The sequence below is a fragment of the Nannospalax galili genome, unplaced genomic scaffold (genome assembly GCF_000622305.1).
Source record: "Nannospalax galili isolate Female #2095 unplaced genomic scaffold, S.galili_v1.0 scaffold702, whole genome shotgun sequence".
Classification (NCBI taxonomy): domain Eukaryota; kingdom Metazoa; phylum Chordata; class Mammalia; order Rodentia; family Spalacidae; genus Nannospalax; species Nannospalax galili.
The window spans coordinates 1,711,768-1,723,833 of NW_008348657.1; the positions used below are offsets into that span (position 1 = coordinate 1,711,768).

The following is a 12,066-nucleotide window of genomic DNA, read 5'->3' on the forward strand; positions in this document are numbered from 1 at the left end:
AAAAGGCTGGATGAAGCAGGTGCTTGCAGACCTTCACAGCTAAGCCTGCCTGCTTTTCTGAGTTCTAACTCAAAACGTGGAACTTTCCCTTTTCCTTCTATGTATTATTTGGATCCTAGTCAAAAGCCTAAGCACTCTGGCCCTGATTCTCTGGGCTTTTCCCCTTTCTCTGAAGGAGTCGCCCTCCCTTGCCCCATGTACCTGCTGGCTGACCACTGCTGAACCTGCTTGTTTTTTGTACTTTAACTCAAAAGGCATGACTCTATCTTCCTCCTCTCTTCATCTCCCTCCTCTCAGTAGCTGCCAAGACTTACAGCTTGCCTGCCCTGTTGTTTTTCCTCTTAAACGCTAATAAAATGGTCTTCAAGGCAGCCAACTTAGCATACTGAGTTCCAGGTCAATGAGGGACTGTCTCAAAAAATGGTGGCCAGCACCTGAGGAATCACAGCTGAGGTTGTGTGTGTGTGTGTGTGTGTCCCGGTAAACCCACATGAACATGCCCAAATACTAACAGGGTGGTTGTGAGGGTGCAGTAGTAGCTACAAGAGGAGTACTGTGAGGAACACGGAGGGGTGCAGTGGGATATAGACATTTCCAGAAACATGTATGAACTTGGAGACAGATGGATGACTACAGAGAGAGGAAGTCATCCTAGTCAAAGAAGCCAGTCACATGACTACACAACTTCTGCACTGGGGACAGGCGCATTGCATTTGGCTGTTGGGAGTGGATGCTGTTGGGAGTGTGAAACAAGTGCAGTTAGGGGCAGGATGCCAGCTTTCCCAGGTTGATTCTGTATCAAGTGAACACTTCTTTCCCATGTTGGTCCCAATAGCATGAGGGTGAGCTTGATTTCCAGAGCCTTTCCACTTTCCTGTGACTTGTCAGCAAGAGCTGGCTCTGTAGCCCTATCAAGTTCGGCTTTGGGGGCTTCCTGTACAGGCCCTCCATCTGCCCAGCTCTGCCTACAGCTGTGTGGACTGAATCCTGCAGGGGTGCAGATAGGACTGGGGGCCCAAACCTAACCAGGGCAAATGGTGACAGACACTATGAGGGCACTGTTTGTCCCTTACTTGGTGGCCGTAGTGAGAGGCCAGGTGTGACTTTCCCTCTGGCTTTGAACACCCAGTGGTCAGATGCTGCTCTTGAGTCACACAGCATCACTTTCTGCCTTTTGTCTAGGACTCACTGTAAATATATAGTAAATTTAAAAGTAGAAACAAAAGCTAGTAATTTATACTTAAAATCTGCATACTTTTCAGAATGAACTAGGCTGGGGCTCTGGTCCCTCAGCAGAGCCCTCAGCTATCTGAGCCCTCCTGGCTCATCCAGACTTTCTGTTGAAAAGATGGGGTTCAACTGATCCAGTGCTCCTTTTAATATACCATTCATGTCTCCTAAGATTTTTCCTAGTACTTTCTGTCATGTTAAGATCTTATAAGTGTAGGCTGGAGAGCTGGCTCAGTAAGCAAAGGTGCTTGCCACCAACCCTGATAATCTGAATTCAATTCCTGGGACCCGCATAGTAGGAATCACCTCCTGAAAGTTGACCTCTGACCCCCACACCCAGAGTGGCACCCACCCAACAGGTGCAGTTACATACATTCAAGCAATACACTCATACACATAAAATAAAAATACATAAAATATTTTTTCAAAGTGCCAAAATATATTCCTAATGAACATTACTTCAAAATAAGCCTAGAATTTGAGCTTCCCAAACTTGCTGACAAGCCGGATTCCATCCTCTGAGTTGGTCTGGCGATGCTTTCGGCGCCAACAGACAGCAGCTGGCTGCTGTGTGTGAGTTTTCAGACCAAAACCATACTGTTTGCTGGGCTAAGAGCTGAACTTTTTGGGGGGGCGGGGTTGCCAATATTGCTACCATCACTGGAGACTTTCCTTTAATGTGCCCCAAGCTCTGAGAAGATGCTGGCACCTCAGGCCAGGGCAGCATCACTGAAAACAATGACAGGCCCAAGGAGACAGGTCTTTGTAATTATAGATGCTCAAAATGAGTCAAAGCCGTCTAGTCACACATACCACACAAGCTACATTTCTCGAGCATCTTACAAAGTAGGTTTTATACACACTGTAGGCTGAAAATTGAATTGATTTCTACAAAACCAACAACTGACCATGATCTTAGTTCCTTCATGACACAGTAATGTTGTCATTAAAAAAGGCAAAAGGCACTTTAATGTTAATCACTAGACAGTAAATCACAAGACAAAATCACAAGAGTGTAAAATCTGTGCCCAACACCAGTCACCAGAAAGGGAGTGAAGTTTAGGTGCTGGTAGTGTGCAGAGCAGTAGCCAATGTTTTGTCAGACGTGCTCTTCAGAAGAAAAGTCATGAATGAGCCTACAGCTCTAGCAGGTGTCACACCAGCACCGCCACTTGCTCTCACTCTCTTCCGGAGACGACAGAGTGCTTCATTTGGCCACTCTGGAAGAATTTATTTTCTTGATATCAACTGCACTCAGAATCAATGTCCCATTCTTGAATTTTCCAACCTGCCCAATCCGTCTACTGGATAAAATACTGGGGGCTGACTTCTTGGCTTTCCTGTGTTCGAGGTGAGAGACAGGTGCCAAGCAGTTAGCAGCAAGAAGAGCAGAGGCTTCCTGGCTGCCTTGTCAGAGTTGCATGGGCCTTCCTGCCTCAGAGCCTTGGTGTGGAATGCTATTTTCAGGGTGTCCCCATTCTCTGCTCAGTTCTTACCTGACATTATCCCCTGAAGCAGCCTTCGGCTCACCCCTAGCAAAGCTTTCACGAGGCTTAGCCTCTTTATAGGACTTGCTGGTACTGTACTCCCGACTACCATGCCCCTAAGTACGGGCTCCCTGGGGTGCTCACTGCTGGGCACCAACACCTACCCAGCACATGGTGGGCACTCAACAGAGAGAGAATAATGATAGTGCAGAAGGGCCAGGATGAAGAGAGTCTGGTGTGGAACAGTGCCCAGAGGAGAGCTAAGAGATAAGCGCCAGGCCCCACACCTGCCACTTCACTGCTGAGCATCTACCATATGCTCTACCACACACAGTGTCAAAGACCCACAACCCAGGCAGTCATGTCCACAGGCTCTCTCAGGAGGGAGGGGAGTCTGGGCAGAATGCCAGCCACAGCTTCTCCACTAGGTACTTGAGGTGTCTAGTCTTTGATAACTTGAGACTAGAGAAGGTTTCAGATCCAGTTCTGAGGTCTTGGGCAGTTTCCTAACCTACCATCCCCTAACAAGCCTGAGTAGAGGTAATGTACCCTCCCAACCCCCCAACTAAAGGCATAATATGGAAAACCAGCTACAAGGCTCAGCCAGCGATAACCCCGCACCTGCTACCACCACACCATACTCACCTCTCTTCCTGTCCTTTTCTTTTCTTTCTCTTGGAAAAATCTGTGTCCTGGGCCTGATTTCAGAATTTAAGATGTGAGAGCAACAGATAATGGAGATTCAAAAACAGGACAACAGTTTTGAGACAAAAACCCATAGAAATACCATTTATTTAAAGCATTCAGGTGTGTTATTAAGTATAAGCCACAAAGTCACCCTAAAACCCATTCCAAAATATCACAGGCTATGGAGTATGGTGGTACACATCTGTGCCCCCTGCACTCAGGTGGCAGAAGCAGGAGCACCAATTCCAGACCAGCTTGGGCTAAATAGTGAGACCCTGTCACAAAAACCAAAGAGTTTGGATGGTAGCTCAGTGATAGGGCCATTGTCCGTCCAAAGTAAAAGGCTATTTTTTAATTATGGATGAGAGGACAGGCGTAAATGAAAAGTCATGCCTTCCACATTACATGAAAAGGACTGCCACACCTCTTTCTTGTGGTCTTTCACATGCCTGTGTGCTTTACATAGGAAATGCACAAAAATAGGCCAGGTGGTGGCACATACCTTTAATCCCAGCACTCGAAAGGCAGAGGCAGGCGGATCTCTGTGAGTTCAAGGCCAGCCTGGTCTACATAGTGAGTTCCAGGCCAGCTGGGACTACAGGAAGACCCTGTCTCAAAAAGACAAAAAAAAAAAAAAAAAAGTGCCAGGCATGGGAGGAGTTGAGCACCCAACATCAGAGTCTCAGTTCCTGACTCAATGTCACCTCCTTAGAAACCTCTAGTTCACCCCCTGCAATGTTCCCCAAGGTTCTGCCTCTTTAAAGGCACCAGGTCACCAGCTTATCTGTCCACATAGTTGGGGGCTTCCCTCACTACCACACCCTGAGGACAGGGCTCCCCAGGGTGATCATGGCTGAGCACACAGTGGGCACTTAACAGACACACACTATGGTGACAACAATGCCCTGCTGCCACTGCTGTCATGATGAAGTATGGTTAGTGCAAAGTGGGGGACATTATCAGCAACCCTGGAGTCCTGACTTTGAGGCAAGCAGTCCCCTCCAGCAGCTCTCAGTCTTTCCATTTCAGTTTAACAGTAAAGCACAGAGGTGCCACACCTACCACTCTCTTTTCCTCTTCCATTGCTGCCCTTTTCTCTTTGATTTGCTCCTGCAAAACCTTGTAATTCACATAACTATTTTTGGGAGGCTAAAAGGAAAGAATACAGACTTACCATCAGTTTCTAGTCTGCAATAATGTCCAGCAGTCCCTGTGCTGCCCCTGCCCCAGGCCTGGCCATGGTAGGCGGCCCCTCACCTTAGCCCCCAGCATGATGGCCCGTTCCCGTTCCAGGACTCTTTCCTTTCCTTTGCCATAACCTGTGATCCCAAAGCGGTGCACTTCCAAACGAGCCTGAGGACACAAAACAGTCAGACCCCATGTCCCCAAAACTCCTCAGCAGAAGTGTACCCCCAGGAGCCTCAGAGACACCCTGCCTCACAGAAGCACCACAGGGATCCTTCGCCACTTCTCTCCTTGACTGTCTCTTCCTTGTTTCATCACAGCTGAAGCAGAGAACTCTCTCTGCATGAACTGGTAACAGAGCTGGGGTTTAAGGCAGGACGGTATGACGTTCTGGGGTATGATGGGATCTTTCTGAGCCAGTACCAGAGAGCAGCCAATTAGATGAAAGTTCCTCTCTGGCCCGTGCACGCTTGGAAGGTGAAAGGACAAGCCTAATCCCACCCTTCTCTCAGGCATCTCTGAAACCTACTGCAAGTGTACAACATACATTCTATCTTTCTGGCTTACCCCTGCATCCCTGGTGTGTAACATTTTATCAGTGAACGTGGTGAGGTTGGGTTCACTGTATCCCCAGCCATGAGACATGTAAGACGCTACACAGAAAGCTGGTGCCGTGCTAACAGTTTTTTGTTTTGTTTTGTTTTTTGATCTTTTTGAGACAGGGTCTCCCCGTAGCTCCAGCTGCCTGGAACTCGCTCTGTAGACCAGGCTGGCCTTGAACTCATGGAGATCCACCTGCCTCTGCCTCCCAAGTGCTAGGATTAAAGGCGAGTGCCACCATGCCTGGCTATGCTAACAGTTTTTAATTCACAATAAACTTAAAAGTTAAAAATGAACCAAAAGTTCTTTCAAAGCACATACCTTTTCCAGGTTAAATTCTTGAATATTCACATCTTTATCAAGGGCCCTCTGCAAAGCAAAAAAAAATGTTATTAAAAATTAGTGACTAGGAGGCCGGAGAGATGGCTCAGTGGTTAAGAGCACTGGATGCTCTTGCAGAGGACCTGGGTTCGATTCTCAGGCCCCACATGGCAGCTAACAATCATCTGTAACTCCAGATCCAGGGAAATTTGATGCCCTCTTCTGACTTCTGCAGGCACTGCATGACACAGGTGCACTCACATACATTCAAGCAATACACTCATACACATAAAATAAAAAAATAAAATATTAAAACATACAAACAAAATTAATGATGAGGGGCTGGAGAGATGGCTCAGTGGTTAAGAACACTGGCTGCTCTTGCAGAGGACCCAGGTTCAATTTTCAGCACCCACTTGGCAGCTAACAACCATCCATAACTCTAGTTCCTCTTCTGACCTTTGTGAGCACTGTGTGACATGTGTGCATTTATACACATGCAGACAATATACTCATATACATAAAATATTAAATAAGATATTTTTGAAAAAAAATTACCAACTAGCCAGAGATAGCAGCACACATCTGTAATCCTAGCATTTAGGAGGCAGAGGCAGGAGGATGGTGACAACTTTGAGGCCAGCTTGGGCTACAAAGTGAGATCCTATCTCAAAATAAACCAACAACAGCAATTAATCTCTCTCTACATATATATACATACATACACATTTAAAATAAAAATTAAAAATCAGAAAACAACAGGTGCTAGCAAGGATAAACAAAGTGGAAACCTTGGTCTCTATAGGCAAAAATGTTAAAGGGTAAAGCTGCTGTGGAAAATATGTGGCACTTCCTCAAAACATTAAAAACAGAACGAGCACACCGGAGCAATTCCACCTCTGGTGTGGATTAGCAGAGTGTCTGCACACTGATGTTCAACAGTAGCTACAACAGAAACAACTCAAATGTCCACTGACAGATGAATAGATAAAAGGTGGTATATCCATATAATGGAGTCTTACTCAACCTTTAAAGGAACTTCTGGGCTGGGGTGTAACTCAAAGTGTTAACCTAGCAAACATGAGGCCAGCACCACAAAAAAAAAAAAAAAAAAAAAAAACCTTGAAACCAGCTCATACATCTAAGTATCAGTTACACAGGTTGCTCTAAATCCTAAGGAGCAGCTCTCACAGAAAGGGAGGGGGAGAGTATGTATCTTAAGGACTCAAGGCTTAAAGGAAAGGAAGAGGAAACAAGAAAAAGCAAAGACACATCTGTCTCTAATGGCCAGAGAGAAAGTTCTGCTTGGAGAGGAGTTCAGAAAAGTGTTGACGTCTGACACCGTGAGGAGGTGAGGCCACTGCCTTTAAACCATTCTTTCTTTCCATGTTAGAATGACAGCTCACAAAGTCTTGTGCATTGAACAGTCAGTTCTTTGAGACACAGGCTCCTGGCCAAGGGGAAGACCTAGCTCTTAACTGGGAATGCTGTTAAAAATGCTTCTAGCTTGTGGCTCCTCAGTCACATCTCTTGTCTATGGTTTTGAGCCCACAGAACTCTCTAGAAGCTTCAGATCTTAAGGAAACCACTGCCAAAGACATAAATGTTTGGTCAACAGTAGTTGTCACCACCCAGTCCCAGGCTCCATCTGTTGCAACAGCAAGTGGGCTGTAAATGCTATGCAGCCTCTAGGAAAGTGCTGGCCCATGGGGGACAATGGTGCCAGCCAGAGCAGCATTCTGCTCATCCAGGGCATGGTACTACTCTGAGAACCCTGTAGTGCTCTGCCCTGCAGAGCCAAGACGCGGACCCACGTCTCCTGTCTCTCTTTTTTTTTTTTTTTTCCAAACAGGAGCTATGCTCTAGGCTCTGTGAACCTATCTATAGACTGGCTGACTTGTCAATCAAAAACTTTTGTAAGGAGATGGAGAGATGGCTAAGTAGAGCACTGTCTGCTCTTGCAAAGACCCAAGTTTGGTTCCCACATAGTAACTAACAATTGTCTGTAACTCTCAGTTTCAGGGGATCCAAACCCTCTTCTGGTCTCCACAGGCACCAGGCACGTTCATGGAGCACATACATGCAGGCAAAACACTAATATCTTTAAAATAAAAAAATCATTTTCTTTGGCTTGGATTTTTTTAAAAAAATGTATTGATGGGCTATTGAGATGGTTCTGTTTGGGCAAAAGTGTTTGCCATCAAGCCTGATGGCCTGAGTTCAATCCCTGGGGCCCACATGGTGGAAGGAGAGAACTGACTCCTATGGCTGTCCTCTGACACATACATCCCAAATAAGTAAAATGCAGTAAAAAGCTAGGTAGACAATTAAAAAGAATTATTAGTTAAAATGTCCAACCAGTCACCAATTAATAGTAAGTAACATCCTCTCTAAAAATAAAGGCAGTTTTAGAACAGTAAGGTGTTTATTCACACTTTGATGAGTGTAATCTCAACTAAAGTACATATTTGTCTTTCCTAAAACCTACTGACCCAACAGTGAGCAGCAGTGGGGTATGCTGGATGAATACTCTGGCCTCTGGCTGCAGGGTTATTAGGCAATGACATAGGGAGATGTCTTCCTGTCTGGTGATGTCTCTGGCTCCTCCCATGTACCTTATCAAAGGCTGAAGAGTTCCACCTCCTCCCATGCAGCAGCTAAGTAAGTATACAGCCTGGAAGCCAGAGCCTGGGGTTAGAACCTCACTTCTGGTGCTTACTTCAGACCCATAGTCCTTTATCTGAATTGGCAGGGCTGGGTTCCCTTGCAATACTGTGAACACACACACACACACACACAACTTTCAGGAGGGTTCCATTAGCACATATGGCCATTCTGCTACAGCCGGCTGGGGGCATGGCTTGGAGGGAAAGGCATGGGCAACAGGTGCAAGACCCCACACTTCATCCTTAACACTGGGGATTATACATTTCTGTAGCAATACCTGCAAATATTCATACCAAATAAAGTGATCAGAAGTTATTTTTAAGAAGCTTTGTGTTTGAAAGATGCTCAGTGGTTAAGAGCACTGGCTGCTCTTGCAGAGGACCTGGGTTCGATTCCCAGCACCCACATGGTGGTTAACAATCATAACTCCAGTTCCGGGGGAATCCAACACCCTCTTCTGACCTTCAAGGGCATTGTATGACATGGGTGCACTTAAACTTACAAGCAGGTAAAACAATCATACACATAAAATAAAAATAATAAAATATTAAAGAAGAAGCCGCCTTATTGGGGTTGCCTGCCAAATAAACGCAATTAATCTTAAAAACAAAACAGAACCTAGTCAAATTGTGCTTTTCAAAGCTCTGAGTATTTTGAGTTATACATGTTATATGTGGGATTAATGTTTAACTGCAGGCCAGGAGCTTAACCTCTCTAGGAACCAGGCTCCTCGAAGAGAAGACTTTGGAATCCCGAGGGGTTAATGGATGGGAATAGCACTAGCACACACAGGGAACAAAAGGAGATACAGACACAGATGCAGACCCCCTTCCCTTCTTGCCATTCTCTGCTTCCTTTTGATCTAGGCCACCATGGAGCTCCTAAAGCAGGGACAGTGCAGCTGGAGCAGCTGAGGGCAGAGAAGCCTACTGACATGGCCCTATGGGTCAAGTGTCACCTGACCGGTTTCAGGCTACACCTGATGCCCCACTGCTTAAAAGAACTCCTTCCTCTCAGGCAGACCTACTCCCAGTTCAGAGCAGGCTTTTTCTACTCACCCAAGCCCCTAGTCCAGGCCACCCCACTTCAAACCTGGACACTGAGGAGCCAAACACCTCATTCATCTCGTTTATAATCCATTCATATCCAGAGTGAGCATTCTGAAACAGATCACTGATGCCCCTGCTGAGAATTCTTTGGTGGCTTCCTACAAACTTTGTTTTTTTTTGGTCTTTTTGAGACAGGGTCTCCCTGTAGCCCTGCTGTCCTAGAACTCACTATGTAGACCAGGCTGGCCTTGAACTCATAGAGATCTGCCTACCTCTGCCCCTCAAGTGCTGGGATTAAAGGCACGCGCCACCATGCCTGGCTTGTTTTGTTTTTTAAGGCAGGATCTCCCTAGGCTGGCCTGGAACTTTTTAGTTTGTAACCTTGGCTGCCCTGGGATTTACTTGAATTCATGGTGCTCCTTCTACTTCAGCCTTCTGAGAGCAGTGCAGAATTATAGGCGCAAGCCACTATGCCTGGATGTTCCCACACACTCCGAAGTGACAGCTTGACAGTTGCTTCCAAGGCCCCGCAAGGGCTGGCTTTCCTGGCTCTGTGTGCCAGCTCATGCCACTGTCTCCTCTATCCTACTCCTGCTGATTTTCCAGTTCTCTAAACTGGTTATGTGTCTGGTACCTGATGGGATTGGCAAATTTGTTTCTTCCTTGCCAGTACTGCTCTCCCCTTCCCCTTCCGGCACCACTTAATACTGAGTTTCACCTGCTCAGGACTGTCCTTCCCTGACCACTCCACCTATGATGGGCATCGCCCGTTCCTCTCGGCATTCTATTGATTTCCATCGGTGTTTGCAACTCTTGATCACTGTACCATTATTTTATTGGGCCTTTGTCTCCACAGAACACAGTACAGCAATCTCTACAGGGGCAAAGGATCACATGCACCTCTGTTGTCTCTAGGGATACACATGAGGAGGTGTGGCATAAACAAACAGGTAAGTGACAGCTCACCTCCGGTTTCCTGTGAAGGGACTTCTGTAGTCAGTGTTTCACAAGGAAGGTAAGGAGCAGAAGTTCACTTGTGGGTAAAACATGGGAATGAGTAGATTGTTAATGAAACGGTGCCTATGTTCCCAGATAAGCCCATTAAGCCTATGACAATGCACAGCTCAGTTTCAATATGAAATTCACAGGTCTAGTGTAAGTTCTGGGAAAAGGCCATTTTCTGGGTTTAGGCATGGCCAGACAGTTGGATTATTGTCCCCAATTCACCAGTACCGCTTCCTTTCTCAAGTTCTCTGATTCCATAACCTCCAATGGAGTTTATCATCAATTACTGTCTCTGTCACCACGCCTGCTGGAAATGCCTTAAGATGGTATCCCTGTTTTCAGAGAACAAGGTCCAACCTGACCTTCCCTGGCACACAAGCACTTAGCACAGCATTATGCTCCTCACTGGCCCCAGGCCACCGGGCTCCCTTCATCTCATGCAGCCACTACAGAGGGCCCACTGGCATCTATTCAATGCTGCAACACCATACGTTACAGCCTTTGCATGGGTTTATGTGTTTCTACTGGGACCACCATCTCCTTCACTGCATACGCACATTTTCAAAGGGCAGAACACTGAGAGAAAAAGAAAAATTCCAGTAAGTTCAGGAAGTTCAAAAATGTAGAAAGAGCACCCTTCAACTGGCTCTTGCAGTGGGAAGAGACAACTTGACAGCCTACTAAGGGATGGAAAACTTGGACTCACTCAGTGTCACTGTTTTTGCCCATTCTATTAATAAGAAAACTTCCAGTCTAGAAAGAGGGGCAGGCATTGAGTGCAAGAGGAAACACACTCAGGCACTTGAAGCAGTGAGGAAGGGTGCTCAGGTGGGTCATGTTAGCTTCACTCTCCGAACTTGGTGACAGTGAAAGCAATGCTTTCCTACCTTCCCACACCAGAAAAAAAAAAAAAAAAATCAAGCTTTGTAGGGTTCTCTGTGGTAAGCAGATGGCCAGCTGAGGCTGGCCCACTTACAGCAGGTCTCAATGCCAATATTTGAAGCATGAGTGGGAAGCTGACTTATGAGTCCTGTAGTAAGAGCACACAGGGCAAATGTGTCCTAAGAATTGCTGAGGAAGAGATGTCAGTGATCTGGGTGAGAAAGAGCACCAAATTCTAAAACACTGGTGGATTTGTTTTGTGTTTTTGCAGTACCACGGATGGAACCCAGAGCCTTCTACATGCACATGCTAGGCAAGGGCTTTACCACTGAATCCCTTAGCCCAAGGAATACTTCTTAAAACAATAAGGAGGGCTGGAGAGATGGCTCAGAGGTTAAGAGCACTGACTGCTCTTACAGAGGACTCGGGTTCCATTCCCAGCACCCACATGGCAGCTACAAACTGTCCTTAACTCCAGTTCCAGGGGAATCCAAAGCCCTTTTCTGACCTCCATGGCATTGCATGACACGAGTGTACTCACATACATGCAGGCAATACACTCATACACATAAATTATTAAAAAACCAAAACCAGTAAGGATACAGCAAACAATCACACAGCTATAGAGAACAAGCTAAACTGAAGCCACTGTTGGGGAACCCTGCTGTTAGGGTTGCAGATCTCCAAGTCCAGATAGCCCTGAGGGGCTCGGCGCCAAATGGAAGAGCTCCCCTTTTCAGCAGGAGGCCTCCTGCTCTCTTCCTGGCTCACCTTGAAGTGCCGCCAAACACAGATGCCTTATCTGAAACATGACCTTTGGCATAGTTACCTGGAGTAAAAACTACTCCCAGGTTTTTTCTATATGATAATCAGGCATTGCCTGGTAGTCGGACTACAGGAGCCCACTGCCACATGTAAATAAAGCATACTATGAGCACCTATCAGCTGAGGCT

General features: G+C 46.3%; 1 protein-coding gene across 2 annotated transcripts in view; it reads right to left on the reverse strand.

Annotated features, from left to right (window-relative positions):
* Positions 1-1,647: 1,647 nt before the first annotated feature.
* Positions 1,648-12,066, reverse strand: part of CUNH1orf131 (chromosome unknown C1orf131 homolog) — a 14,947-nt gene continuing 4,528 nt past the window's right edge. The window contains exons 3-7 of one of the 2 annotated variants that reach the window (XM_008845805.3): positions 5,511-5,558; positions 4,662-4,757; positions 4,467-4,553; positions 3,363-3,415; positions 1,648-2,570 (exon numbers count right to left, since the gene is read on the reverse strand). In XM_008845805.3, the coding sequence (XP_008844027.1) occupies positions 2,438-2,570; positions 3,363-3,415; positions 4,467-4,553; positions 4,662-4,757; positions 5,511-5,558 (417 nt within the window). In that variant the 3' untranslated portion in view covers positions 1,648-2,437. The remainder of the gene's footprint in view (positions 2,571-3,362; positions 3,416-4,466; positions 4,554-4,661; positions 4,758-5,510; positions 5,559-12,066) is intronic. The other variant, XM_008845806.3, reaches the window with a different exon arrangement.